This window comes from Amblyomma maculatum, chromosome 3 (assembly GCF_055883805.1).
Source record: "Amblyomma maculatum isolate TAMU_Amacu chromosome 3, ASM5588380v1, whole genome shotgun sequence".
Classification (NCBI taxonomy): domain Eukaryota; kingdom Metazoa; phylum Arthropoda; class Arachnida; order Ixodida; family Ixodidae; genus Amblyomma; species Amblyomma maculatum.
The window spans coordinates 160,843,488-160,868,864 of NC_139346.1; the positions used below are offsets into that span (position 1 = coordinate 160,843,488).

Genomic DNA, 25,377 nt, shown 5'->3' on the forward strand with positions numbered 1-25,377 from the left:
TGCTTGCCAGAACACTTATGTCTATCATCACTTGTGGTTTCCTGTACTAGCCTTCTGCCACATATCATCTTAGTGGAGGTTAATCAAAATCCCCGTGCGCATCGATTAGCCCATTTACGCTGCCAAAAGCTGGATTTGTGCAGCGGCTGCCACCTACCTGGGATCACAATGACGTCAAAAACAGCCACGGTGACCTCCGAAACAGCCCCTACCACTATAGGAACATCGCCTCAGCCAGTAGTACTCGCGAAAATTCGCCACCCTCCCATTTTTACTGGCGATGACGACCCAGACATTAATGATTGGCTAGATGAGTATGAACACTGCAGCTGGAACAACCACTGGGACGCAACCCTCATGCCCGCTTAACATCATCTTCTATTTGGCGGGAACAGCCTGAACATGGTTCCAAAATCACAAACAAGAGCTCGTTACCTGGGACATCTGCAAGCAAAAGCTTCAGGACTTGTTCGGGAAGCCCATTGGGCGGACTCTGGCTGCAAAAACATAACTTTCTTCTCGAGTTCAATTCCCCATGGAGTCCTACCTTACCTACATTCAGGAATTACTTCGCAAGGTCAACAGCTCCATGCCAGAAAGTGACAAAGTAATGCATATCCTCAAGGGTATTGCAGATGATGCATTCAACATCCTATTCTGCACGGATTGCTCTACCGAAAATTCAAGCAGGCTACACAAAGACGTCTCGTACATTGCTATGAGCGTCTTCTGAACACGGCGGTTACATCATCCTGCGATTACCTGGCCCTTTTGCCCCAGCCCTCCCATCCCACAACCGTGATTCGGATCGTCCGGAGAAAACTCAAGGCCCTAACTCCTGCACCACTCCCGTCTCCGATGGCCGACACCGTGGCCATGATACAGGCCATTGTCCGCCAGGAACTTGCAAACATCGGCCTCTCCTACCACTAGCCCCCATTGATAAAATTAAGTCAATGACTGAGCAGGAAGCTCCTCACATAAATGTAACAGCTCCGGAATTGCAGCTGGGCACAGCATTTGCAGACATCCACGATTAGAAAAGCTGGCCGCAGGAATCTGTCCAACTGTCCCAGTCACTGTGATGCGAATTAAAATCCCCTGCAATTACAGCACTGCTTGCGCCGGCCTATACCTCATCCAAGCAGCTGTTCTGAGAATGCCTAAAGGGAAGTAGATATTAGCTATTTTTATTGTGGCATACTGCGGAAGCGAAATACTGATCGCTAAAAGCTCAGTCAGGACGTATAATTTTATTAGACATAGATGCCTGATGACAAATTTTTTTATATCATTGTTACCAATCTGCATCCTCTTAAGATTCTGAAATGTCTCACTGATTGATTGATTGATTTAAAACTTTATGTCTTTTGGAAGTTTGTTAGCGGTGGAGGTCGAGGCTTCTTCTGGAAGTCCGTCACCTCCTTGGCCGTGGTTGGGCCCCTAGTCCAGGGCTCCACTGAGTCGGGCCACCTCGCTTGCGTGTGCTATGAGTGCCCTCTGGGCCTCTAGCTCGCAGCTGGTGAGCCGGCTCTCCCATTGCTCCGCACTTGGTGTTTTCTGTTTGTGAAATGCATGATTTCTCTCGCATTCCCACGTGATGTGATATAGTGTTGGTTTTGATCCGCACCATGGGCAGCTGGCGCTATACTGTGTTGGAAAAATCTTGTTTAGTATGTGTAGGTTTGGGAAGGAGCCCGTTTGTAGTCTCCTCCATCCCGTGGCTTCTTCCTTGGTTAGTTGTTTGTGTGGCGGGGGGTAGTGGAACCTCAGCCCCTTATATAGGTTTAGTAGGTCTGAATAGCTCTCTCCGCGTCTGATCTGGGGGTCCTCCGGGGTGTGCGATGCTCCCGCTCGGCTGTCATCCCTCGAGCTAGGTTGTCTGCCCCCTCGTTGCCCCTGATTCCCGCGTGGCTCGGTATCCAGATTATGTTTTGCTTTGGTGTCTCCTCCGAGGGTGCACCCTCTTTGAGGATCTTGAGTGCCGCACTACTAATACTGAAAATTATTTATAGGGAGATAGCCACATTTCTTGTAGAAGTACAATACCAGGGTTACGCTTGCGAAGCAATTCTAAATCATTAAGGGAAGACAGAGTGGAGCCGCAATTCCATTGTAAAATTTTAAGACCTGCCATGATTACTGAACAATTAAAGAAGTAGTAATAGCCTCTTTGAACGTCAGTCTGAGGGAGGGCCTTCAGTGTCCTTTTTTAGCTTTTACCTGAGGTGGACTAGACTTTGACCATGAAGAAGCACGGTGTTTCTGGAACAGGCGCAACATCCCAACACCTGTAACGCAGATGTCAGTGTGATGTGTGTTACTAGAAACATTGATGATAGTTTGCACCTGGGAATCATCAGGAGGGGCTGTTGAACAGGCAGCACTGGCTGTACAAGCTGGCAGAGATGCAGATGCTGATGCCTGAGCCAATGTTGATGATGGCACTGAGCTGCTACAGTCTGACCCAACGCCTCAGAAAAGGTGTTCATCACACGCTCAACCACAATATTGAGGGCTTTTTCCACAGTCGCTACAAATTATGTTGCCAAACTGGACTCAATGTCCCTAACAGAGCAGCGCACATGACTGGTATATGAATTTTATTTATTTATTTATTTACAGAAGACTGCTGGCTTTATTGCAAAGCCTTAAGCAGGAGTGGGTGTAAAATACACTTTGACAAAAAGAAAACCTCCCTGAGGTACACGCAACTCAGCACACAATACCGAAAGAAACAACATTATACAATATTAGACGACGCCTGGCGTCAAAATGAGCACTGGGGAAAAAAAGTGAAAATGTTGAATGCTGCAAAATTGTTACAAATTCCTAAGCGACTGCGTAAATGACTGCACAGTAGAAGCCTCTACAATATTCGCTTTGAGGACATTCCATTCCCGCATAGTACGGGGGAAGAAAGAATTCTTGTATGTTTCAGTGCGGCATGAGTATTCCTTCACTTTTAAAGAATGGTAGGATCGTGTCGAACGATCCTACCATTCTGTCCAAAAGCGCATATGCATCAGCTCATGAGCAGCGCTTCTCTGATTATCTCTGATAAGTTCTGCTCTTCACTACGTTGTGGGCAGTCTACATAATCAGCTGTATGGTTGCTACTGCATAGGCAACGATGAGGCTGATCTGAAGTGCAGTTGTCAAGTGAATTGTTTTATGCACACACACGGCAGCGGGTCACAGACTTGCACGCTTTACCACTATGTCCAAACCGCCAGCAGTTTGTGCATTGCACAGGGCGGGGAAGCAGATGGTCCTCACGATATACAATAGGCCAAATTTTTATATCATCAGGACAAGCGAACCCGCAAAAGTTGTTATTACTGACTCAGTGGGAAATCGCGAGCCATTCACCTCTCTACTGCATCGACAGACAGAAAGCACTCCAACTCCCACATCCTGACGTTCTTCTAAAATTCCCTCTGGAGAAAACGCTGGGTCGACATCACACACAATACCTTTGACAAATGCTAGTTGTTAGGAACGAATGCCTTGACCGGCACTGAACTGAAATTTTTGCATTAAAGCAAGTCTGCCACACAAGCAATGTCTAACGACTTGCAAACAATGCCTCTACGACCGATAGGCCACACTTCAGAGATCTGCAAGTAATGGGCCACGAGAGATCTTAGTTACTGTTGAATTGTTTTCGGTGTTTTCATTCTTATCATACCGTCACCAATCGGGACAAGTGCCAGAGGAATTACATGAATTTGACTTCTTTTTTTTGGAAGGCTTCAAGTGGCAGGCTTTAGACAGGCAAGCTGGCAAACCAAGCTGCCGACCCTCCGCCTGGGGAGGTCAAAGACATGACTCAGCACAAACGCGCCCTTGAGTTCACATGAACAGCTCCTTAACCTAAACCTTGGCCAAAGCCCCACGCAGAACGGCCTCATTGGTGTTGAAGACACAGGCACACCACAAACAGCAGCCGAGGTACGAGACACAGGTTATTGTTGTTGTGCCCTCAAGTAATGGCACATACCCACGAGGGGGATTGGCCACACGTGAAACTAGTAGTAAGGGAGTTATGCCGTTAGATATGAGAATAAAAAAATAACTTAATGCATATAAATATGCAATACGACAAAAAAAGGCCCTACTAATCAGAAGAGAAACAGGTAGGAAAGGCCTCTTCTTGCCTTCTTCGGCTAAACGAAACCTAAACCACAGTAATTTTTTTTTTTTTTCCAGCTATTCAGACTGTCACAAATGGCATGTTATGTTATCTGAAATCTGTGCAACGGGCCCTGCAGACTTTGTGCAGTTATTTGTTTTGATTTGGCACTCTTAGGGAACAAAAATTCCAAAGTTATCAGTTTCTTTCCAAGCACTGAAAATGGTCGAGGGAAAAAGTGTGCATGGGAGAAGTGCCTCACCTTTGACAGTTACGTAGAAACCCATGTGACGAGACACCAGTGCTAATACCATATCATTGCGCATTCGCCGATAGTCGTGGTATACTGGGCGATCACTGCCCAAGTAGAGTGAACTAGAATATTAGCCTAAACACTTGAAAAAGCATCATCGTTATTTGGACATTATGGCCTCATCATAACGGGTCCGGAATGACAAGACAAAAGTATATGGGACCATAACAAAAGAATGCACCGCCCACAGCGATGCCACAGCATACACACCATGCCCGTGTACGGCTGGGCCTGACAACAAAAACAGTCACAAACATGGATGATCAAAAACATGGTTACAAAAGTCATGGAAAAATAAAAGATTCTTTCTGAAGCTTGAGCTAGGCTTGAGTCGTGCGCACCAAGTGACACCTGTCGCTGAATTTTGGTTGGTTTTTATTCAAAGCTCTTCAGTATTGCCAGTTGTGAAACCTCCCATAGGGCTCATGTATAAAAAAAAAAAAGGTGGTTTTGATTGATATGTCCAAAAGTTTCAAGAGCAAAAATTCTTTTTAAAAAAGGCCGGAAGTCTACTAATAGTGGCGGCGCCCGCGGCCACTAAACAAAGCTGCGTATAAATTGCAAACTTTCAGATTGCTAATAAATGCGCAATCACCGGGAAAATAAAATTAGTTAAGACTTGCATTAGCAAACATTCTTAGACATAAGAGATGTAGAGTTAATTAAGATGGAAAATAAAAAAGAAAAAGTGTTATTTCCCAAACGCAATAATGGCAAAGGCTGAAAGCTTCTATTCACCATTTCTAGGTAGCGCTACAACTTATAAACACATTTCTTTTCCTGACTTTTTTGTTTTTAGTATGTTCTAGAATTCATCATCATCTGAAAACTTTTTGAAGCACAGTTTCTCAACTGGTATGATCCAAAAGCTCTGTCGAAAAGTGCACACTAAATAAAACCCATCACTTTTTGAAGCGGAGTTCCCAACTGGTATCATCCAAAAGCTCTGTTTTCATTTGCATAAATGAAAAGCTGGATGTATCAAGGAAGATGGAATCAATTTAGCCAAGTGATTTGTTTTATTCTATTTGTAGAAGACGCTCCGCTTTCTCTCAACATTTGTGGCACAATTTCAACGTATTCTGTTGCGCTCAGTGTTTAGGTGCACATTGTCAAAAAAAAAAAAAGAGAGAGAGGTGAGGATAACAAAGAGGAGAGACTAACAAACTACTGTGATTGAGGAGGCCTCCTTTGTCAATTATGTCAGTTCCACAGCTTTGTGATCACAAACAGCTCAAGGATCTCATCACGGACCGACTGCATGCTTCTGTCAGAGCGAGCTACACTGTGCAAACAGTGGATATGCTAGCTGGCAGCTGTTCAGAGCAAACTTTCCCTCGAAATCATCCGTGTTAAGCACACCACTTCTATCCTCACAGCTGAAATAATTGAGTTTTGTGGCGTTGCTCATCGTCATTAAGACTTAAAGGAACTTAACTGACTCAACAGTAGGCGACAGAGGACTAAGCAGCTCAAGTTGAGCTGTTGCACATGAGGCGCTGCATCAATCAACGGCTGGATGTTGCATTTCAGTTCTCAAAAAAGTAAGCTTCATGTCAGTAACAGCCTTGTTATCTTCATTTTATTTTCACCAATCAACGGCTGGATGTTGCATTTCAGTTCTCAAAAAAGTAAGCTTCATGTCAGTAACAGCCTTGTTATCTTCATTTTATTTTCACTTATATTACTGTAAGTACGCATAGCACAATTGTAACTGCATGGTGGGTAACAAATGCATGGCATATTTAACCCATACATGCAATTCCATTTTGGCAAAGCAAATTCACAAACCTCAGTAGCATATCTGCTTTTTAGCCGTGCTATAAAGCATGCGTGCCCTGAAGCATACTCTGCCGCATACAAAATTATTTTAGGCAACACGTACACGAAATAGTATAATTGGCCACCGATCCTCTAATTGAAGACTTTTTCTGTCATTTTTTATGATTGCCTGGTAATTCAGAAAATTTAAAAGTGGGCCCATTCCACATGAGCAAAATCCGTTGCCGAAGGCTTATTTGAATAAAATATCTCGCAAAATATAACGTGGCCTAAACAACTGTGTTGCTTGCTAAAGAAATGTAAAGAATGTCAAGTGTTTCAAAATTACAAACAGATAAGACTGAACGGCTCCGAACTGGGGCCGAATCCACGAGAGTTCGCTTTGGAACGCATTCGCTTTGCCTTGACGTCAATTTGACGTAGGCATCAGGGGGAGAAGGGTGGGATAAACGTTGGGGGCAGAAAACAGCCAATCGGCTTTGCTGGGCGGTCCCATCTCGATTGCTCTGCCTTGGCGCGGGCCTTCTCCTCGGGAGTCGAAGGAAACGACACCCAGTTTTTCTCCATGCCGACGCGCACGATTGCCTGAGCGACGGCCAAAATTGTCTGGCTCACCGACAACTGCGGGAGCCGTATAGTTGCCTCGCTGCTGACTGCCGCCTGGAAGCCTCCGGTTACGAAGAACCGCAGCACGAAAAGTACTTTCCGCTCTGTTGTGAGCGCGCTTTTCCTCGTTGGACCAAGGTGGGGTTTTAGCTCTTCGCATAGCCGGCGTACAAGCCCCGTCAACAGTCTGCCTTCAGAAGGCATCGTCAGGCATGTCGAAAGGATCGTCATATGCGCGCAACCGCTGAAGCCGCCGATCACATTCGCTGAGCACTGCGAACAACAGCGGTGCGGCGGGGGACACATACGGCATGATTCTCGCGCTGAAGCGAATGCCACTTAGAGTTCCACACACAGCGACCGAACGCATTCGCTTTCATTTGAATGACATGTCTCGTGACGTCAACGAAATCCATGGTTCCGCCTTCGTGAAATGGCGTCACCGCCAGCAGTGGCGACACGCGACCAATGGAGCGAGGCAGCGAGAGAGAAAGCAAATGCGTTCCAAAGCGAACTGTTTCGTGAATTCGGACCCTGTGGCGCCACCTCTGGATGCAGCACAGACTGTGTCAAAGCAATGGTTGAGTAAGCTCACAGCTCCCTTCCATGGTACTGTAACGACACCTAGTGACGACCGGTGCCCAAGTCAAAAGGGATCAGGACCTCTCACTCAGTTATGAAGAGTGGGCCGCTTTTGCGATGTCCGCCACCAACTTCCGAGAGAGAATGCGACGTGTAACTGCTACATTCGCCGTGGCAGAGATATACCGTGGTTAAGGCACGAAACTCTGCGGTTCTTTTTGGAGCAGTTTCTGCACACGATTAAATTGGTAGTATAGCTCATAAATGGTCTACTTGTTCCAGGTGCTTAAATTGATCACTTTTTTACGTCTCTCTGCAGACGCGTGCACGATTGGATATTCCTTGGGAGCAGTGCGCGATGTTTGAATCACTATTTGGAACTGGTCCTACGGCTTGGGCAGCCAGAAAGTGCTCATGTCAGATATTTGTCCGAATTGTCTCCAACAAATTAAAGCGTGGTATTTTGAGTTTTTTCTTTCTGTAAGGAAATGACAGCTGCCAAGAAATTCGTATTCAAGGAATTAATTAAATGCAGAGTAAAACAGTATACATATGTGAATCGAAGCCTGTGCTGTGAGGGCTACGAACACATAAATTTTAGAGCTTGTGCTGGGCTTTGGGCATGTGTGCTTCCGGCCATAGCCTTCTCTATAAAATAGAGGCACCTACATTCCAGCGAGTCTGCGCTGCTCGGACAGTTCGGGGGCCGTTTTGTTTGTGCAGTTCTGAGAGTTCGCTTGAAAAGCCTGCATCTGTCTGAATCGGAGGTGTGTGCAGTTTGTGAGCTGTGAGCGAACATCTTATCTGTGTTGTCATTTAGAGTGCAGTGCGTGAACGAAGCTAATGTTAATATAGCCATTACGCTTTTTCATCTTTTTATTTGAATATCAAGTGTTCCCTTGCATTTTCTAACAAATCTACTTATTATATATTAGTTTTTCAGGTCCATCATCATCATCAGCCTGACTATACCCACTGCAGGGTGAAGGCCTCTCCCATATTTCTCCAATTAACCCGGTTCTGTGCTAGCTGCATCCACTTGACCCCTGCGAACTTCTTAACCTCATCTGCCCACCTAACTTTCTGCCGCCCCTTGCTACACTTTCCTTCCCTTAGAATCTAGTTTGTTACCCTAAGCGACCATCGGTTATCTTCTCTTCGCCCTACATGTCCTGCCCATGCCCATTTCTTCTTCTTAATTTCCACTAGAACGTCGGTAACTTGAGTTATTCCTCTGACCCACTCTGCACGCTTCCTATCTCTTAATGTTACCCCTACCATTTTTCGTTCCATAGCCCTCTGGGTTGTCCTCAACTTAAGTAGAACTCTCTTGGTTAGCCTCCACGTTTCAGCCCCATAGGTGAGTACAGGTAAGATGCAACTGTTGTATACTTTCCACTTGAGCGATAGCGGTAAGCTGCTAGTCATAATCTGCGAGTGCTTGCCAAATGCACTCCATCCCAATCTTATTTTTCTTGTTATTTCCTTTTCATGGTCCGGATCTGCGGTTACTACCTGTCCTAAATAGACATATTCGCCTACTACTTCCAGTACTTCGCTACCTAATGTAAACTGCTGTTCCTTCCCGAGGCTGTTGAACTTTACCTTAGTCTTCTGCATATTGATTTTCAAGCCTACCTTTCTACTTTTCCTGTCTAGGTCCATCAATCATTAGTTGCAGTTCATCCCCCGAGTTGCTTGGCAAGGCAATGTCATCAGCAAATCGCAGATTACTGAGGTATTCTCCATCTGCCCTTATCCCTAACTGCCCCCCTTCCAAGTTTCTGAATACTTCCTCTAAGCAAGCTGTGAATAGTACTGGGGAGATTGTGTCTCCTTGCCTAACACCTTTCTTTATGGAAATTTTGTTACTTTCTTTATGCACAACTATGGTTGCTGTGCAGCCACCACATATATCTTCCAGCACTTTCACGTATGGCTCGTCTACCCCCTGATTTCGCAATGCCTGCATCACCGCCGATGTTTCAACTGAGTCAAATGCTTTTTTCGTAATCAATGAATGCTATGTATAAGGGCTGGTTATATTCCAAGCATTTTTCTATCACCGGATTGATGGTATGAATATGATCGATAGTAGAGCACCGTTTCCGAAAACCTGCTTGATCCTTTGCTTTATTGCAGTCTAAGGTTGTCCTGATTCTATTAGCGATTACCTTAGTAAATACCTTATACATAACAGACAGTAGGCTGATTGGTCTGTAATTAGTCCCCTTTATGAATGAGGATGTTTGCATTCTTCCATGGTTCCGGTGCCGTCGATGACACCAGGCACTGTGTATACAAGATGGCCAGTTTTTCTAGCATGATATCCCCCCCGCCCTTTAGCAAATCTGTAGTTATCTGATCCTCTCAAGCCGATTTCCCCCTTTCCATAGTTTCTAATGCTTTCTTGACCTCGTCCTTCGTCACTGGTTGAACGTCCGAGTGTTTTTCCCTACCACTACTCTCGTTACGGTCCTGACTACTTTGGCTACTGTAGAGATCTGTATGGAACTCCTCGGCTACTTTGACTATCTTGTCCATATTCGTGATGACATTGCCCGCCTCGTCCCTTATCGCATACATCTGGTTTTTGCCTATGCCCAATTACTTTATCGCTTTAAGGCTTCCCCTGTTCTTTACAGCATGCTCAATTTTCTCCATGTTATACTTTCTTATATCTGCCACCTTGCGCTTAATGATTAGCTTTGATATCTCGGCCAATTTGATCTGGTCTGTTGGATTGGAAGCTTTCATACTCTGGCGTTTCTTAATAAAATCTTTCGTCTCCTTAGACGGCCTACCGATATCCTAACTATCCTACCACGCACTCAGTAATGATATCTCTGAAATTATTGTTCATTGCTTCTAGGGTAATGTCGCCATCCTCGGTTAGAGATGAATATCTATTCTGTAGCGAGATTCTGAATTCTTCTGCTCTCTCCCTCACCTCTAATTCGTTGATGGGTTTCTTTCTTACTAATCTGTTGCGTTCCTTCTTCAGATTTAGGCTAATTCGGGATCTCACCATCCTGTGGTCACTGCATCGCACTTTCCCGATTACCTCTATATCTTGCACAATGGCGGGGGTTGAACACATTATGAAGTCAATTTCATTTTTAGTCTCCCCGTTAGGACTTTTCCATGTCCATTTCTTCCGTTTGCTGAAGAAGGTATTCATGATTCTTAAGTTATTGTGTTCTGCAAACTCAACTAGTAACTCCCCCCTGCTATTCCTAGAACCAATGCCATAGTCACCTACTGCCTGGTCTCCTGCCTGTTTTTCCCCTACCTTGGCATTGAAGTCGCCCATTAGTACAGTATACTGCATCTTTACTTTTCACATTGCTGGTTCTACATCTTCGTAGAAGGTCCAGCTGGCCTTAAATTTTTTTGCTGCTTTTGTTAATTTTTTCCCTTCTCTCAAGCCTAAGGTACATTCTGTCATGGAAAGGAGCGATGGAGCAAGACAAAAACGAAATCAAACAAAAGAAGCAACAATTTCAACGATGTGTTAAAATTTTGGGAGGGAGCACAAAACAAAAGCTGCCATATCTTGTGTCTGGTGAAAAATTCTAGTTATCCCGAGCATTCGCACCCCATCTGAGCATCTTGTTATTGACCTCGAAGAAATTTTAATCGCACCTATATAGCTTTTAAAAATAAAACTCGATCTGATATCTGCACCATCCCAAGCATCCTTGGCCGACCATTTACCTGTGGCCGACGTTCGGAAAATGGTCGGCAGCCTATTAGTCGGCTAGTAAACCATGGCAAGCGGTCGGCCCAGAGGTGGCCGCCAGCAATTTCGGCAAGTAGTTCGCAGCGCGCTTTGGCCAGACTTTTCGGGCAGACTAAATGCCGCGCACGGCGCCAGGTTAATGGCAAGAGTGTGGCAATGCGTCGGCCCGACTGTTGAGGCGGTAGATTTAAAAAACGTTATGAAGAGCACGACTGCTACTTTTTTTTAAAATGTGCCTGTTACTTGGCTTTGGTTTTTCGCGATGTTATGTAATTTGCGCTTAGTATGGAACAAAATGATACATGCTATTTAGTGTAAATGTTGTTACATTAATTAATGCTGTTGTTTGTTTAACTTGTCGCTCACATTTTTAGTGAACCCTATAGCTGTTAGTAAAATTATTTACAGTGTTCTGATAAACATTCATGATGGAAAATAGCGCGAAAGTACACGAAGGACGGAAGGAAGTAAGACACGGACAAGCGCTACTGTACTTCGCGTACTTTCGCGCTATTTTCCATCATGAATGTTAACCAACTCGCCCAACTTTCGGCATTTCTGATAAACAGCAAGCCACAAGGTGACCGCGATTTCATGTGTAGATCATGTCATTATACTGTTTGCTTGTTACGAAGCGCAGCAGTAGGTGATGTAACATCAGTTATATTTTGGAGCACAAGCTCCCGTACACCCCATTTAGCCCGTATCACTCACAGAAATTCGTCCGCTATATGGCAGGGCACTTGAGTAGACGCAACTTCGCATTGTAAGGGAGGAAAAGGCTATTGTGTAAAATAAAAGAAGCGGACAGAAGAGAAAAAGCACACGGGGGCAGACATTATGCGTAGGGCACTGGCAAGACTTGGCCGCGGCGAATGCTCCGACAGGCAAGCAAAGAGAAATTCTAAAAACACGACTTCGCAGCTGAAGAAGAAATGCGTACACGGAGGGAGACCCGGACGAAACAAACCGACCGTGCGCTCGGACGTTTCGAAGGAAGGGCGGAAAAGAGGGGGGAAATGGTGGGAAGGGCGGGGCAACTGTGTCACCCCCGCAGCTCGAAAGTTGGTGACGAGCGTTTCTGACTGGGCGAGAGAAAAGATGTGTACACGCCGACTTTGAAGAGAGCATGCAGTTTTGTGGTATTTGTATACTATTTTTGAAGGAGCTCTTTTCGAACAAAGTTGTCTTACGGTCAAATACATGAACAAAAAAAACGAAGGAAAATTATTATTGTCCAGGTTATTAATCGCATACTTTTTTTCTCAAAACAGTCTAGTAAAGCTAAGAGCCGCGAGAAAACGGGCCAGCGTCCTTGTCATTTGGTTTTGTTTCTTTGCGTGTGGCCCATTCATCCTCTTTTACGACCTGCCGGGGTGGGACGGGCGGCTCTTTTCATTTTTTTTTTCGGAAGTCGGAGGGGCGCATTTTCGCAGTGAGCGGTCCGATTCTACAATGGACCGGAAACTACCCCCTCTCCTCCCCCGCTTCTTGTCAACAGTTCTTGGAAGACTCGGCAGCTTGTGCTCGTGGGTGCGTGCTTTCAAGTTCGTTGCAGAAGTGTAGAGCGCGACCAAGAGACGATCTCGAGCGCGCGAGGACGCTGTACGTACAAACAAAATGTTGAAAATGTAAGCGCGTTTTCCAAACTTACGCGTTATTAGTTAAAATTGCAAGACAGTCAAATTGTTACCTTCAATAACTAGGCACTGGACAACCAAACCTCTTTTTCATTCGCATTTATATATTGTCAGGACAAGTGATTGTAGTAGTTTTCAACCGCTGTATCTTTCAGTAACTCTGCCAAGCCATCCTGAAGTAACGCACTCCTCCGGCGCGTTTGGACACAAAAAATCGAAGATGCTCCGCTTTTCCTGTTTTTTTCTTCTTTTTTCTTTTTGCTCAAATAATAAGAGTGTGGTTTCATAGGAACGAAACAGTTGATTTTTATTTATTTTATTAGTATTTCGCTTTTGTTTTAAAGATTGTTTTGAATTATGGCTTCTATATTTTCTTGCTTGTTACTGTCCACTCCTGATCCGCGAGAGAGATATTTTCTCAACGCATCCTGCATATCAATATGAGTTTGAGGCCCCTATGTTATACAGAGTGATTGAAAATTAAGAATATTTATTGAGAGGTACACGAGGTACGCGCAATAAAAGAAGCTAATTGAAAAGGATTCTTTCCTGAAGCAGCTGCCGCAATTTCGGGTTTTTGTTGTGGCTTGCAGACTAATAATATGGAGAACTTTTAGTTTTGAGGCATGAACATGTATCGGAAGTGATTAAAGCGAATTATCTGTCATACGCACTAAGCCGAGAGATCCCTTTTAGAATAGCCCTGCATATGGAAGGAATGCTGCATAGGTCCAGAAACTTAAGACTTCTGCTTGAAAGTAGAAAGTACCGGGATAAGAAAGTAGAAACGATCATGACGTCATAGGTGTGAACTTCAACCATTTACATAGCAGGGAACCAAATAAATCTTATTGATAAACATGGAAATAGCAAAGCACACTGGGACAATAAATAATGTTTCAGTAAAACAGCAAACAGTACCGAACATATAAGGTAGCGGCAAGAAATATATAATGCAGTGGGTTTCTGGTCACACGTTGTATATCAATAATGCGCAGCTGTAACAGGAATCCCTCGGGAGCTCTGACCACCTAACAAATTTCCAGACAGTAGATTGCTCGATCCTTTGTGCTCACACATATACGCGTGAGCCGCAGGCTTGAGTCCTTCAAGACAAGAACCGAGTTCAAATCACTTCGATGTACAAGTGACCTTCCTGAGGTGGATGTGCAGCGTCAACAACCGCTGGATAAAGCTTTGCTCTCCAAGAGCTGCGACATAGTCCTTAAGGACACGTGTGTGAGACTCGACCTGGCCAAAGTTGATACAGTGCGGATCAATATGCCAGCTGTAAAGCATGTCTTAATTTGGTGGGGATCGAATACGCCACACTCAGTGCGCCACCGAAAGTCTCTTACAGCATGCGGGAGATTGGGTGCAACAGGCGTCTCCCACTTCGCATACCTTTGGCACATATGTCTAGGGGCGCAGAATAGCAGAGCGCTTCGCAGAGATTAGAAACTGCTATGGCTATCCATGCTCCGTCTACAAACATCTCTTCTAACTATGCAAACACGTGCGCCTGTCTTTCCCCTGACCATGCACTACAAACATCTGCCTTCTACTTCCAAGCCAGTATAAAAGTTAAGGCCGCCCAACGTAATCTATGTGATCCACTAACTCAGATACCCAATAGCGCACAACAAAGGGCAGAATGAAGACAAGGCGGAACCCAAATAGGCACCACCATCTAGCTATAGTGAAAATATAATCAAAGTAGATTGACTTTGCAAGAGGAATACACAAGGAAACACGTGCTAAGCCATGCAGGATCATATCATTAGGAGGCTGGATCAATAAACAATCAAGGAACACAGATGTGGGAAAGTTGGCACCTTGTGCACTAGGCTTTATCAGAAGTTTCGCGCATACGTTAATTAGCTATAACTTTAGGATGAACAAGATGTCCGAGATTATTGAGTTAATAGTCCATCCTGACATCGGCACGAAGCCGTGTGTGACACATGCACGTACGCACGTCTGCAGTCGCAAAGAGTAAATTGTTCCACGACCTTACACAGTGGTACGATGGAATAGTTAATAATAATTGAAAGAAGGAAATAAAAGTTAGGGGGACGCTCAAGCTTCCCCTTAACATTCGACGGGATACAACGCCTTCTCATTCTTCTCTCTATCTCTATTTCGGTGGACAACCGCAGTTAATTGTAAATTGGTTATAGGAAAGTAAAGGTGCAGCATCTGTCACAGATCCCGGTGGGAACCTGGACCACATCTCCATATTTACCACATTCTGAATATTTCAGACAAAACTCGACAATACTCGAGTGAAAACTGGATTAGCGAGGTGGCTTTTCGACCAAATGAGCTGTAACGCTTCGCATATATACATATATGCTGCACTCTCGATAGACGAAACTCGGGTATATTGCCGACATGAGGATAAATGGAACAGCTTGGGACAAATATTCGCCCGCCTCAGTTAAAACATGGGGATTAGGAAAGCTTTATTCCTGATATATCAATATGCCGAGGCCGACTGTCTTTATCCAGAACACAAATGTGGTCCTGATAGTTTCCAAATAAAAATGAAAGGCACGCAAAGAGCCGATCGCCCGGAAGATTCGCTTGTCAAACGTAACTTCCGGCGAACACAAGCATTGCGCAAGAAGTAACCTTTGGTTCTTTTGAGAAAATTCAAAGGGATTGCGTTTTGAGAATCCCGCGCAACATGACGAGGATCGATCGGCTCCTGCACCAGTGGCGGTCTACATTATGTTAAATTGTTCAATGTCAGCCTCACACGCAGAAATATGGTATGAAATGCCAGAATATATATAAAGTTCCTCGAATCCCCTTTTCCACAGCCGCGTATTCACTGCTGCTATATCATTAAATAACATTGTGCATATCAAAGTAAAGTCTCCTGCAATACAGCAGGTTTCCCCTCTACGTTCCATGAGGCAGTCGGCTTAGCAGGAGAAAAGTGGAAAATTCGTATCATTGAAACAGCTATTTTTATGCAACATTGAATTATACCGCATGCATGATATATATTGACACTATATCATTTGAGCCTGCTGACAGAATTATACATTGCACAACAGAAGGTGAAATTAACTGTTATTTATACATATTTTGAAATAAAGCTTTAACCGCACGCTAATTGAGCAGCGGCGGGTATGGTACACTCTGTAGTTGATCGCGATTTGTCATGAACTTATGCTTGAATTTTTGAATTGGTAGGCGCTGATTATCTGCTTGAAGCATACTTAGTATTAAGTGCCTAAGATTTGCGCGGTAAACTGCTATGAACCTAGGAATGTAATTGTTCATTTTTTTTATGGTTAAATGGTAACCTCTGAATTTAAACAACCTCATCATAAAGTTAACCTATAACATAACCCTAAGCAAACCCACGGTAAACCGAAGAGATCACGTGCCTTTAAGGTTTATATGTTAACTGTCAATTACTCTTGCCAATGCCCTCGAAACCTATCAATCCTAAACACCCTTAAATTCGTTTCGCAGCCTCCGTGAGTTTACTTTTCGTACGGGGTCAAGAAAAGAGGCGGTGAGTTTTTTTAGCTTTCATCCGGATCCGGTGCACTTTGCTCTGCGACCTTTTACTGCTTTTCATGCATCCCTAGAAAAAATGGACAAAATATATTTTTGTCAGAAAGTTGCAGCAGTTACTATGTGGATCAATCGGTATTTACCAGCTCGAGCTCGAGGTCACGGGCTTTAGTCGGGATGCAGAAGCCGCATTATGATGGAAACCAAACGCGAAAAGGAAATGTGGTTTGCAATTAATATGACAGCCCGAGGGGCTCTAAATAACCCACGTACTGCTTTGGGAAGTATAAATCCGCATGCACTATGTAATCTCTGCAAAAGCGCTCATAATATACAATGTTCTGCATCTTAACCCTCTTGGAAAATTTTCACACCTTGACCGGTGGAAACATTTTCCAAGACGGTTCCGATAAAGTTGCTGAACACTATATACGTAGCTAAGTCTTGCTGTTTTGGCTAAATGAAGCTGCAGGTATTCTACTGCCCCACACTTGGATTCTGTGGAAGATATTCGGTTAAAAGAGCATTACATGCATTCCCTCCAAGCCATATTTTTTCATGCAAAGAACTACAGCCGCTGGTATCAAGACGAGGGCTCTGCAGAAGCCGTAGAAAAAAGAAAAGAAACGACCTCGACGCTTCTTGAACGACGAGGGAGGGGGGGGGGGGGGAGGGGGCGTGAAGAAGAAAGAAAACTGCATCTTGCTGCGCGGGACCCGCTGCCCCCCATTGGCCCATCTCTTCCCCCTGCGGCAAAGCAGAAAGAACCACGGGGAGGCGAAAGGCATCCAGGCACCCTACTGCGGAGGCGACAGGAATGCCGAAGCGGAGACAAATAGTGGCGAAAAAAAAAAAAAAAAAGAATTGCATGCACCGCACACAGAGAGATTCTCGCTGCTTCTCCCCCCCCCCCCCCCCTCCCCGTTCTTGAGGTCACGTGGCCAAATGGCGGGAAAACCCATCCCGCACGAGCTAAGATGCGCGGCGCCACTCAGTCGACGGCCAGCTTCCGTGTGGGCGGGATGCCTACTGCCTAATTTTATCGTCCGCTTTTATTTCGCGCAAATTCAATCTGTCTCAACCTCCTGCAGCAGTCAGCGTTTGAAAAAAACAGCCCACATATGCAGCTGATGATTGCAGCCGCTCTGTACAGATTCTTCGTGCCGAAGTTCACCAAAACATGCGTAAGTACATGATCTTTCGGTCTTGATCAGAAGAGCTTTTTGCTCGATTCGATATTATACTGAACACAATAATGTACTGTTTTGGAGCATATGTTCATCTTGTTATACACTCCTTGCATCTTTATTTATTCAGTTCAGTTCAGTCGTTCAGTCGTGTCAGACTCTTCGTGACCCTATGGACCATTTCACGCCACGCTTTCCGGTCTCTCACTATCTTCCTAACATCACATAACTTCATCTGCAGTGCCTCGAGGATGCCATCTAACCATCGCGTTCGCTGCCTACCCCTTCTCCGGCGATCGTCAACCTTTCCCAACATCAAATCTTTCTCCAGCGACTCCTCTCTTCTCATCAGATGACCAAAGTAGCTGAGTTTTAACTTTAGAATTTGACCCTCCAATGAGCAGTCAGGGTTTATGGTCGACAATATCGACTGATTTGATCTTCTGGCAGTCCAAGGAACTCTCAAGAGTCTTCGCCAGCACCACAATTCAAACGCGTCAATTCTTCGGCGGTCAGCCTTTTTCACAGTCCAACTCTCGCATCCATACATCACAACTGGAAAGACCATAGCACGAGTTATACGGATCTTGGTTGGCAGACTAATGTCTCTGCTCTTTACTAGGCGGTCAAGGCTAACCATTGCTCTCTTTCCCAGAAGCAGGCGTCTCCTAATTTCATAGCTGCAGTCTCCTTCCGAGGTAATCTTGGAGCCCAAGAAGAGAAAATCTGTCACAGCTTCCACTTCTTGTCCATTGATGCTCCAGGACTTGATAGGGCAAGACGCCATGATCTTTGTCTTTTTGATGTTCAGTTTAAGCCCAAACTTCTCACTCTCTTCTTGTACGTGCATCAGAAGTCTCTTGAGTTCCACTTCACTTTCTGCCATTAAAGTGGTATCATCCGCATATCTAAGGTTGTTGATACGTTTTCCAGCAATCTTCACTCCATATGAAGACTCGTCCAGACCGGCCTTCCTCATGATGCACTCTGCATATAGGTTAAATAGGCAGGGTGACAGTATGCAGCCTTGCCTCACTCCTTTCTCAATCGGAAACCAATCGGTAAGACCATGCCCAGTTCTGACTGTGGCCTCTTGTCCTTCATACAGGTTCCTGAGGAGACAGATGAGGTGAATTGGAACTCCCATCTCTTGGAGAGCTTGCCACAATCTGCTGTGATCTACGCAATCAAACGCTTTCGCATAATCAATAAAGCAGAAGTAGATGGGTTTCTGGAACTCTCTTGCTTTTTCCATGATCCAGCGGAGGTTGGCAATTTGGTCTCTAGTTCCTCTGCCCTTGCGAAACCCAGCTTGCACGTCCGGAAGCTCCCGATCCACATACTGCTGCAGCCTACCTTGGAGGATTTTCAACATCACCTTGCTAGCATGCGAAATAAGTGCGATCGTGCGGTAGTTGGAACAATCTTTGGCACTGCCTTTCTTTGGAATGGGGATGTAAACTGACCTCTTCCAATCCTGTGGCCACTGCAGAGTTGTCCAAATCTTCTGACATAATGTATGCAGAATGCTAACAGCGTCATGGTTGAGGTTTTGAAGCAACTCAGCTGGAATGCCATCACTTCCGCTGGCTTTCTTCTTAGCAAGACTGGCTAAGGCCCATTCAACTTCACTCTTCAGGATGCCCGGCTCGAGATCAGTAATCACAACAGTCTTATGTTGGGTTTGCACATTCGGGTCCTTCTTGTACAGTTCTTCTGTGTATTCCTGCCACCTCTTCTTTATCTCTGAGGCGTCAGTGAGGTCCTTGCCTCGTTTGTCCTTTATCACGCCCATCTTAGCACAGAGGCTTCCTTTGATATCTTTGATTGTCTTGTACAGAGCTCTTGTGTTCCTTAATTGGCTGTTGTCCTCAACTGCTTGGCACTGTATGTTCAGGAAGGCATTCTTATCTCTCCTTGCTATTTTCTGAAAATCCGCATTGAGAACCTTGTATCTTTCTCTTTCCCCCATAACTTTTGCCATCCTCCTTTCCTCAGCTATTTGCAAAGCCTCTTCAGATAACCAGTTTGCTTTCTTGCATTTCTTTTGCTTTGGAACTACCTTAGTAGCAACTTCTTGTATTATATCACGAACATCAGTCCACATCTCTTCGGGCTCTCTGTCTTCTAGATCTAATTCTCGAAATCGATTGCTCACTTCCACAGCATATTCTAATGGAATTTGATCCAGATCATACCTGAAAGGCCTTCTAGTTTTATGAGTTTTCCTCAATCGAAGCCTAATTTTGGCAACAAAAAGCTGATGATCGGTGCCACAATCGGCCCCAGGCCTTGTTTTTACTGCTTGTATAGCGCTTCTCCATCTCTGCCGGCAAAGAATATAATCGATCTGATTCCTGTACAGACCGTCCGGTGAAGTCCATGTGTACAGGCGCCTCTTGTGCTGTTGAAAACGAGTATTCGCTATGGTCAGGTTGTTTTCTTGACAAAAACTCTACTAGCCTCTGTCCAGCTTCATTTGACTCGCCAAGACCGAACTTGCCTACAATTCCGGATATTTCTTCACTCCCGACCTTAGCATTCCAGTCTCCTACGAGAAAAACGACGTCTGATGATGGGGTGCGGTCTAAAAGGCATTGTAGGTCCGCATAAAATCTCTCAACGTCAGCTTCTTCAGCAGTAGTGGTCGGTGCATAGACTTGAATAACTGTTATGTTGAGAGGGTGACCTTGGATCCGAAGTGAAATCATTCGGTCGTTTTTGGGGTTGTACCCTAGCACTGCTTTACCCATTCTTCTGTTTACTATGAGAGCGACCCCATTCCTTCTCTTGGATTCGTGCCCACAATAAAAGACAAATGGTCGCCGGAGTTAAATTCTCCCATTCCGGTCCACTTGAGCTCGCTGATACCCAAGATATCAATGTTCAATCGGTTCATTTCTCGCTTGACGACATCCAGTTTACCTTGCGTCATAGATCTTACATTCCATGTTGCTATGTGATATATCTCCTTGCAACATCGGACTTTCCGGTCGCTTCCCGACACATCCACAACTGAGCGTCCTTTTGGCTTTAGCCCAGCCGCTTCATTCGTCCTGGAGCTACTAGGAATCGCCCTTTGTTCATCCCCAGTAACATGTGGGACGCCTTCCAACCTGGGGGGCTCATCTTCCGGCGTCATATCGTTAATGGTATTGTGACTGGCCATAGGGTTTTCTTGGCAGGAAATACTGGAGTGGGTTGCCATTACCTTCTCCAGTGAATCACATTTTGTCAGAACTCTCTGCCGTGACCTGTCTATCTTGGGTGGCCCTACACAGCAGAGCTCACGACTTCATCGAGTTTCGCAAGCCCCTCCGCCACGACAAGGCAGTGATCCATGAAGGGGTCTTTATTTATATATATATATAATTGGTGTGGACGCTGATCGCGCAGGAAGACTTGCTGAGCCGTTTGGAAACAAGGCTGCGGCTGGCTGCAGTGGCAGAATTGGCTCATTTTGCTGCAGTCTGGGTCCTTGGGTATCTCCTGCCCCAAAATGCTCGCCTTTTATTATGGAGCGACACTCACTATACCGATCAGGTAAGTCCAATTAGCACAGATTTTGTTCGATACGACAATATACTGCAACTGTTTCTGGAGCGTGTATATATATGCGCTTCTTGTTACTACGTACATTTTTTTCTCTTTTTTTATATAATCGATGTGTGCACATTTCGTTCTGATTGCGCAGGAAGACTTGCTGAGCCGACTTGGAAACGATGCTGCGGCGGTGGAATTAGCTCTTTTCGCTGCAGTCTAAGGTCCGATCTCCTCTGCCCCAAAACACCCGTCTTTCACTTCTTCATATCGAAGTGCATGCACTGACATGTATACCGATCAGGTAAGTCAAATTAGCGCTGATTCTCTTCTATACGATAATGCACTGCAACTAATTATGTATTGTTTTGAGACTTATGCACATCTTGTTACTGTAAATGCATATTTTGTAATTGGTGTGTGCGCCTTGCACTGATCGTGCAGGGAGGCGATATCAGCTGATCTGAAAACTAGCTGCGACAGTGGAAGCTCGTTTTGCCGAAGCCCGAAGTCCTTGGTCTCCTCTACACTAAAACGCTGGCCTTTCACTTCTTTATGGCGGTGCACTTGCCGGACAGGTATTAGCGCTGCTTTTGTTCGGAAAATTCGATTGTCCGACTCACATCGATGGGACGCATGCAACCCAGTTAAATGCCAAATGCTATCACTGATATAAATATTGCAGCACCCCTCGCCATAGGAGCGATCAGAAGCTGTACAAGCATCATCGCTGCTGCCAAGCAAGCTCGTGCCATGACTGAGTACAAGTTTTATGATGTCGTGTTTATTATTTTTTTTTTTTTGCTGCTGTAATGATGTCTATACGTGAAAATTGATTATTGAGTGATGCGGTATGCTGGCAAGGTAAGTGAGCCAGCGCGTTCATTTTGTGGATTTTGGAATTATATATGTGATGCACACAGATCTGAGCCGTTTCACATTGATTTTGCTCTGTGCGCTTGCTTTCTGGGCAAGCAGTTGTATTTTTATCGTGCGGATTATTTCCTGGTGCTCACATGCTCATGAGGTGTTCAGCTAACTCGTTTCAAGCTTTAAAAATTTACAACGGGTTCTATAAGCTTCTACAAGTTAGGCTGTCTAAATAGTCGTCTTGGCTGGTAAGACAATTTTTTAAATAATGCTCGGCTGTTAAATAACGAAAATAAATCAGATGACTTATCGTTAAATATCCGGTCGCTTTTGCTGTAAAAGTTCTATCTAGTTTGAGAAAATTAAGCTGTATTCAACGGAATAAACTTATTGTAGGTTTCATGTAAATATCGCGGAAGCTGTTTGTTCTGTCGCGTTGGAATCCCTCATACGCGCTCTATGACAAGCGCGGACACTTGGTTTGGCTAGAATTATTAAATTGCAGCATTAGCCTGCAAGAACGCGCTTCGGGACGATACGGTTTGAGTGCGCTACGGTTGCAAATTGCAACATCATGACTCCAGCAAAACGAAGTGATCGCGCCTCTTTCACGGATCCTGATTACCTATTGCGGCTTTACGCTAATGCGTTTTCAGTAGTCGCATGAAAGTCAGGCGCATAAAATATATTGATGTGATAGTGCAGTTGCTGGCAAGGAGCAGACATTATTTATTCTACCTTTCCACCCTATATTTGCCTGCAATGTAAAAGTTTAAGCGAAAATGAAATATTTAATTAAAACACTTGTCTTCGTACAGCTGACCAAGATGGAACCCGCCACAGATCCGACCAGTCGCAGACATCAAGTGATCGACAGGCTGCCAAAAGATGAAGACCAAGCCTCAAGCCCATCTTCCATATGTGGCACACGCGTGTTCTATAGTCAGTCATATATCCACGCTTATTAAAAATCAAATCGCGAGCTTTTTCTGAACGCTGTTAACAAATAAATTTTTCACCAAATACTGCAGCTTTTGTTTCTTCATGGCATCAGAAAAGCTATTGCTTTTCTTGATGCATTTGTATGTGCCACCCTGTTATATATGCATGGGCCACGATATATTAAATGCATGGCATGAGTACCTGCACGAGGGGCGATGCCAGCCACTAACCGGTGTCGGGAAGCGACCGGCCGACGTACGGTCTTTCGTCAGAAAAATAGCTAGGGCAGACGAGCGGCCGACCATTCAGTAACGCTGGCAAATGGCTGGCCCACGTGCGGCAAGTGGTCGGTCACTTCGGGCCGTAGTCGATTGCCGAAAATCGGCCGACGTTAGGTCAGTGTTAATCCCCAACGCCGGCCCTGATTTGGGTGCCGAAAGTTGGCCGGCCACTTTTTGGTCGGCAAGAAAGGTCGGCTCTACCTTTTGCCACACACTTTTTTTTTGCTTGGGATGTGCGTAGGTGGTTATTACAGTTTCGGCGTGTACTTAAAAAAATTTCAAGGAGGATTTCACTCGAGCAAAACCTGCATTTTTTATCCCGGACTTCATTCATTCAACCTTGTGATCATGAGTTACTGAAACGAGGCAATTTGTGTCGTATAGTACTACAACATATCAAGTAAAAAAAAAAAGTTCACCTAGCTGCTGTGAAAAATACTAGCGAGTGCTTTGAATCATTTTTCTTTCAGAAAACAAAAGGCTAAAAGTTATAATTACTCAGGCAAAAACATGACAAAGCAATACGTCAGCGCCACATGCCAGCCAACCATTACGTTCCACTGATGGACGTCCCTTTGTCAACCCTGCCTTGGCAGAAGCTGGGAATTGATATATTTCACCATGATCGGTCACCACACTTACTCATAGCTGACTACTACTCCAAGTATGTTGAAGCTGAACGACTATATTCAACTACAAGTCGCACTGATATATGCACGTTTTGGTATTCCGCAGGAAGTTGTAACGGACAATGGACCCTCAATTGATAGCAAAAAGTTTGCAGACTTCAATGTCCCTTAGTCCATTTGGCATCACACATCATCACTGCACTACCCCAGATCAAACGGACAAGCAGAGATAGCAGCCCGAACCATAAAAAACACTCTTTAAAGCACAAGAGTCAGGAGATGATCTGGGCCCGCATTCCGCGTTTGCGTCGTTATCGAAGTGTGGCTATCTCACGTGACCTCGAGTAATCTGATTGGTCGAAAAGCCAGAACCACTACGGAACCGGAAGAAGTGGCAGTATCATGCTCCGGCATTTCCACCAATCAGATGACTCGAGGTCGGGGACATAGCGACACTTTCGATAACGACGCAATCTCGGAATACGGGCCCTGGACATCGCTCTTCTCAACTACGAGCAACAGCAACATCCACACTGCCATCTCCAGCAGAAATGTTGATCGGCCGACGCATTCGCACATTACTCCCACTGCATCCAAACTTCCTAACTCCGAACTACCATGCCAAAACCCATCACCAAGGGCTCCAGGCCCGTCAAGTCGGACAGCATAAACACGGGGACCAACACTCGTCACCCCTGAAACCACTTTAACCTAGGCAACGGGTCTGGTTCAGGCTGAACGGTGAATGAAGATTGGGAACCATCAAGGCATTTGGTCAAGAGCCACGTTCGTTCATCGTTGAGGGTCACGCGGAGGGAGATATCGCAGGATCCGCTACCACCTCAGATCAGCTCACCTGTGCCCCGTGGACCCGGAGCCATCGCCTCGTGGTGTGGTGCTCAAAGAAGTGCAGAAGACTTCTAGAACAACGTTGGTCAGCAACACCAACCATCACTCCGTTTCAGACAACCCCTGTTACTCCCCATGCTCCCCCACCAAAGCCCAGGCTGCTCACGCTCACAACCACAACTTCGGCGTTACATAGAGGGCGCTATCTTCTGCCGTATATTAGGGCTTTTCCGTATATAACATAAGTGACATTAAGAACAATTGAGTTCGCTTATTGCCCAGCCCGCAAAGTTTGGCTTATTTATATAATTTTGTTGTTTTTTTTTTTGGGGGGGGGGAGGGGGAGGGTTGTTAAGGGTATGTCCCAAAGCGACTCAGGCTATGAGGGACGGCGCCGTGGTGGGGGACTCTGGAAATTTACCACACCTGGGCCTGGGGTTCTTTACGTGCACTGACATCGCACAGCGCACGGATGCCCCTCCATTTCGCCTCCATCGAAACGCAGCCGCCGGCGGTCGGGGTCGAACGCGCGTACTCCGGTACAGTGGTCGGGCAACGTCAATTGGTCGGGCATCAGGGTTATTTTATATACTGGTTGATGAACATTTCAAGAGATGACTTGGCAAAAGTTGAGTTTTGCGAAAGAATTTCAACCAAGTGTCATTCACAAACAAGAACCTCTTTATGTTTCTCCGGTTTCGGTTTCCATGCCGCTGCCGCCGCTGACTAGAAACGACCACCACGC

General features: G+C 45.2%; 1 protein-coding gene across 2 annotated transcripts in view; it reads right to left on the reverse strand.

Annotated features, from left to right (window-relative positions):
• LOC146196654 (uncharacterized) overlaps nucleotides 1–24,795 on the reverse strand; it is a 61,602-nt gene extending 36,807 nt beyond the window's left edge. Inside the window, exon 1 of one of the 2 annotated variants that reach the window (XR_014706134.1) lies at nucleotides 24,640–24,795. Coding sequence is in view for 1 of the 2 variants with exons in the window: in XM_084598417.1 (XP_084454543.1) it covers nucleotides 24,640–24,735 (96 nt within the window). In the remaining variant the exon portion in view is untranslated. The remainder of the gene's footprint in view (nucleotides 1–24,639) is intronic. The other variant, XM_084598417.1, reaches the window with a different exon arrangement.
• Between the last annotated feature and the right edge of the window lie 582 nt (nucleotides 24,796–25,377).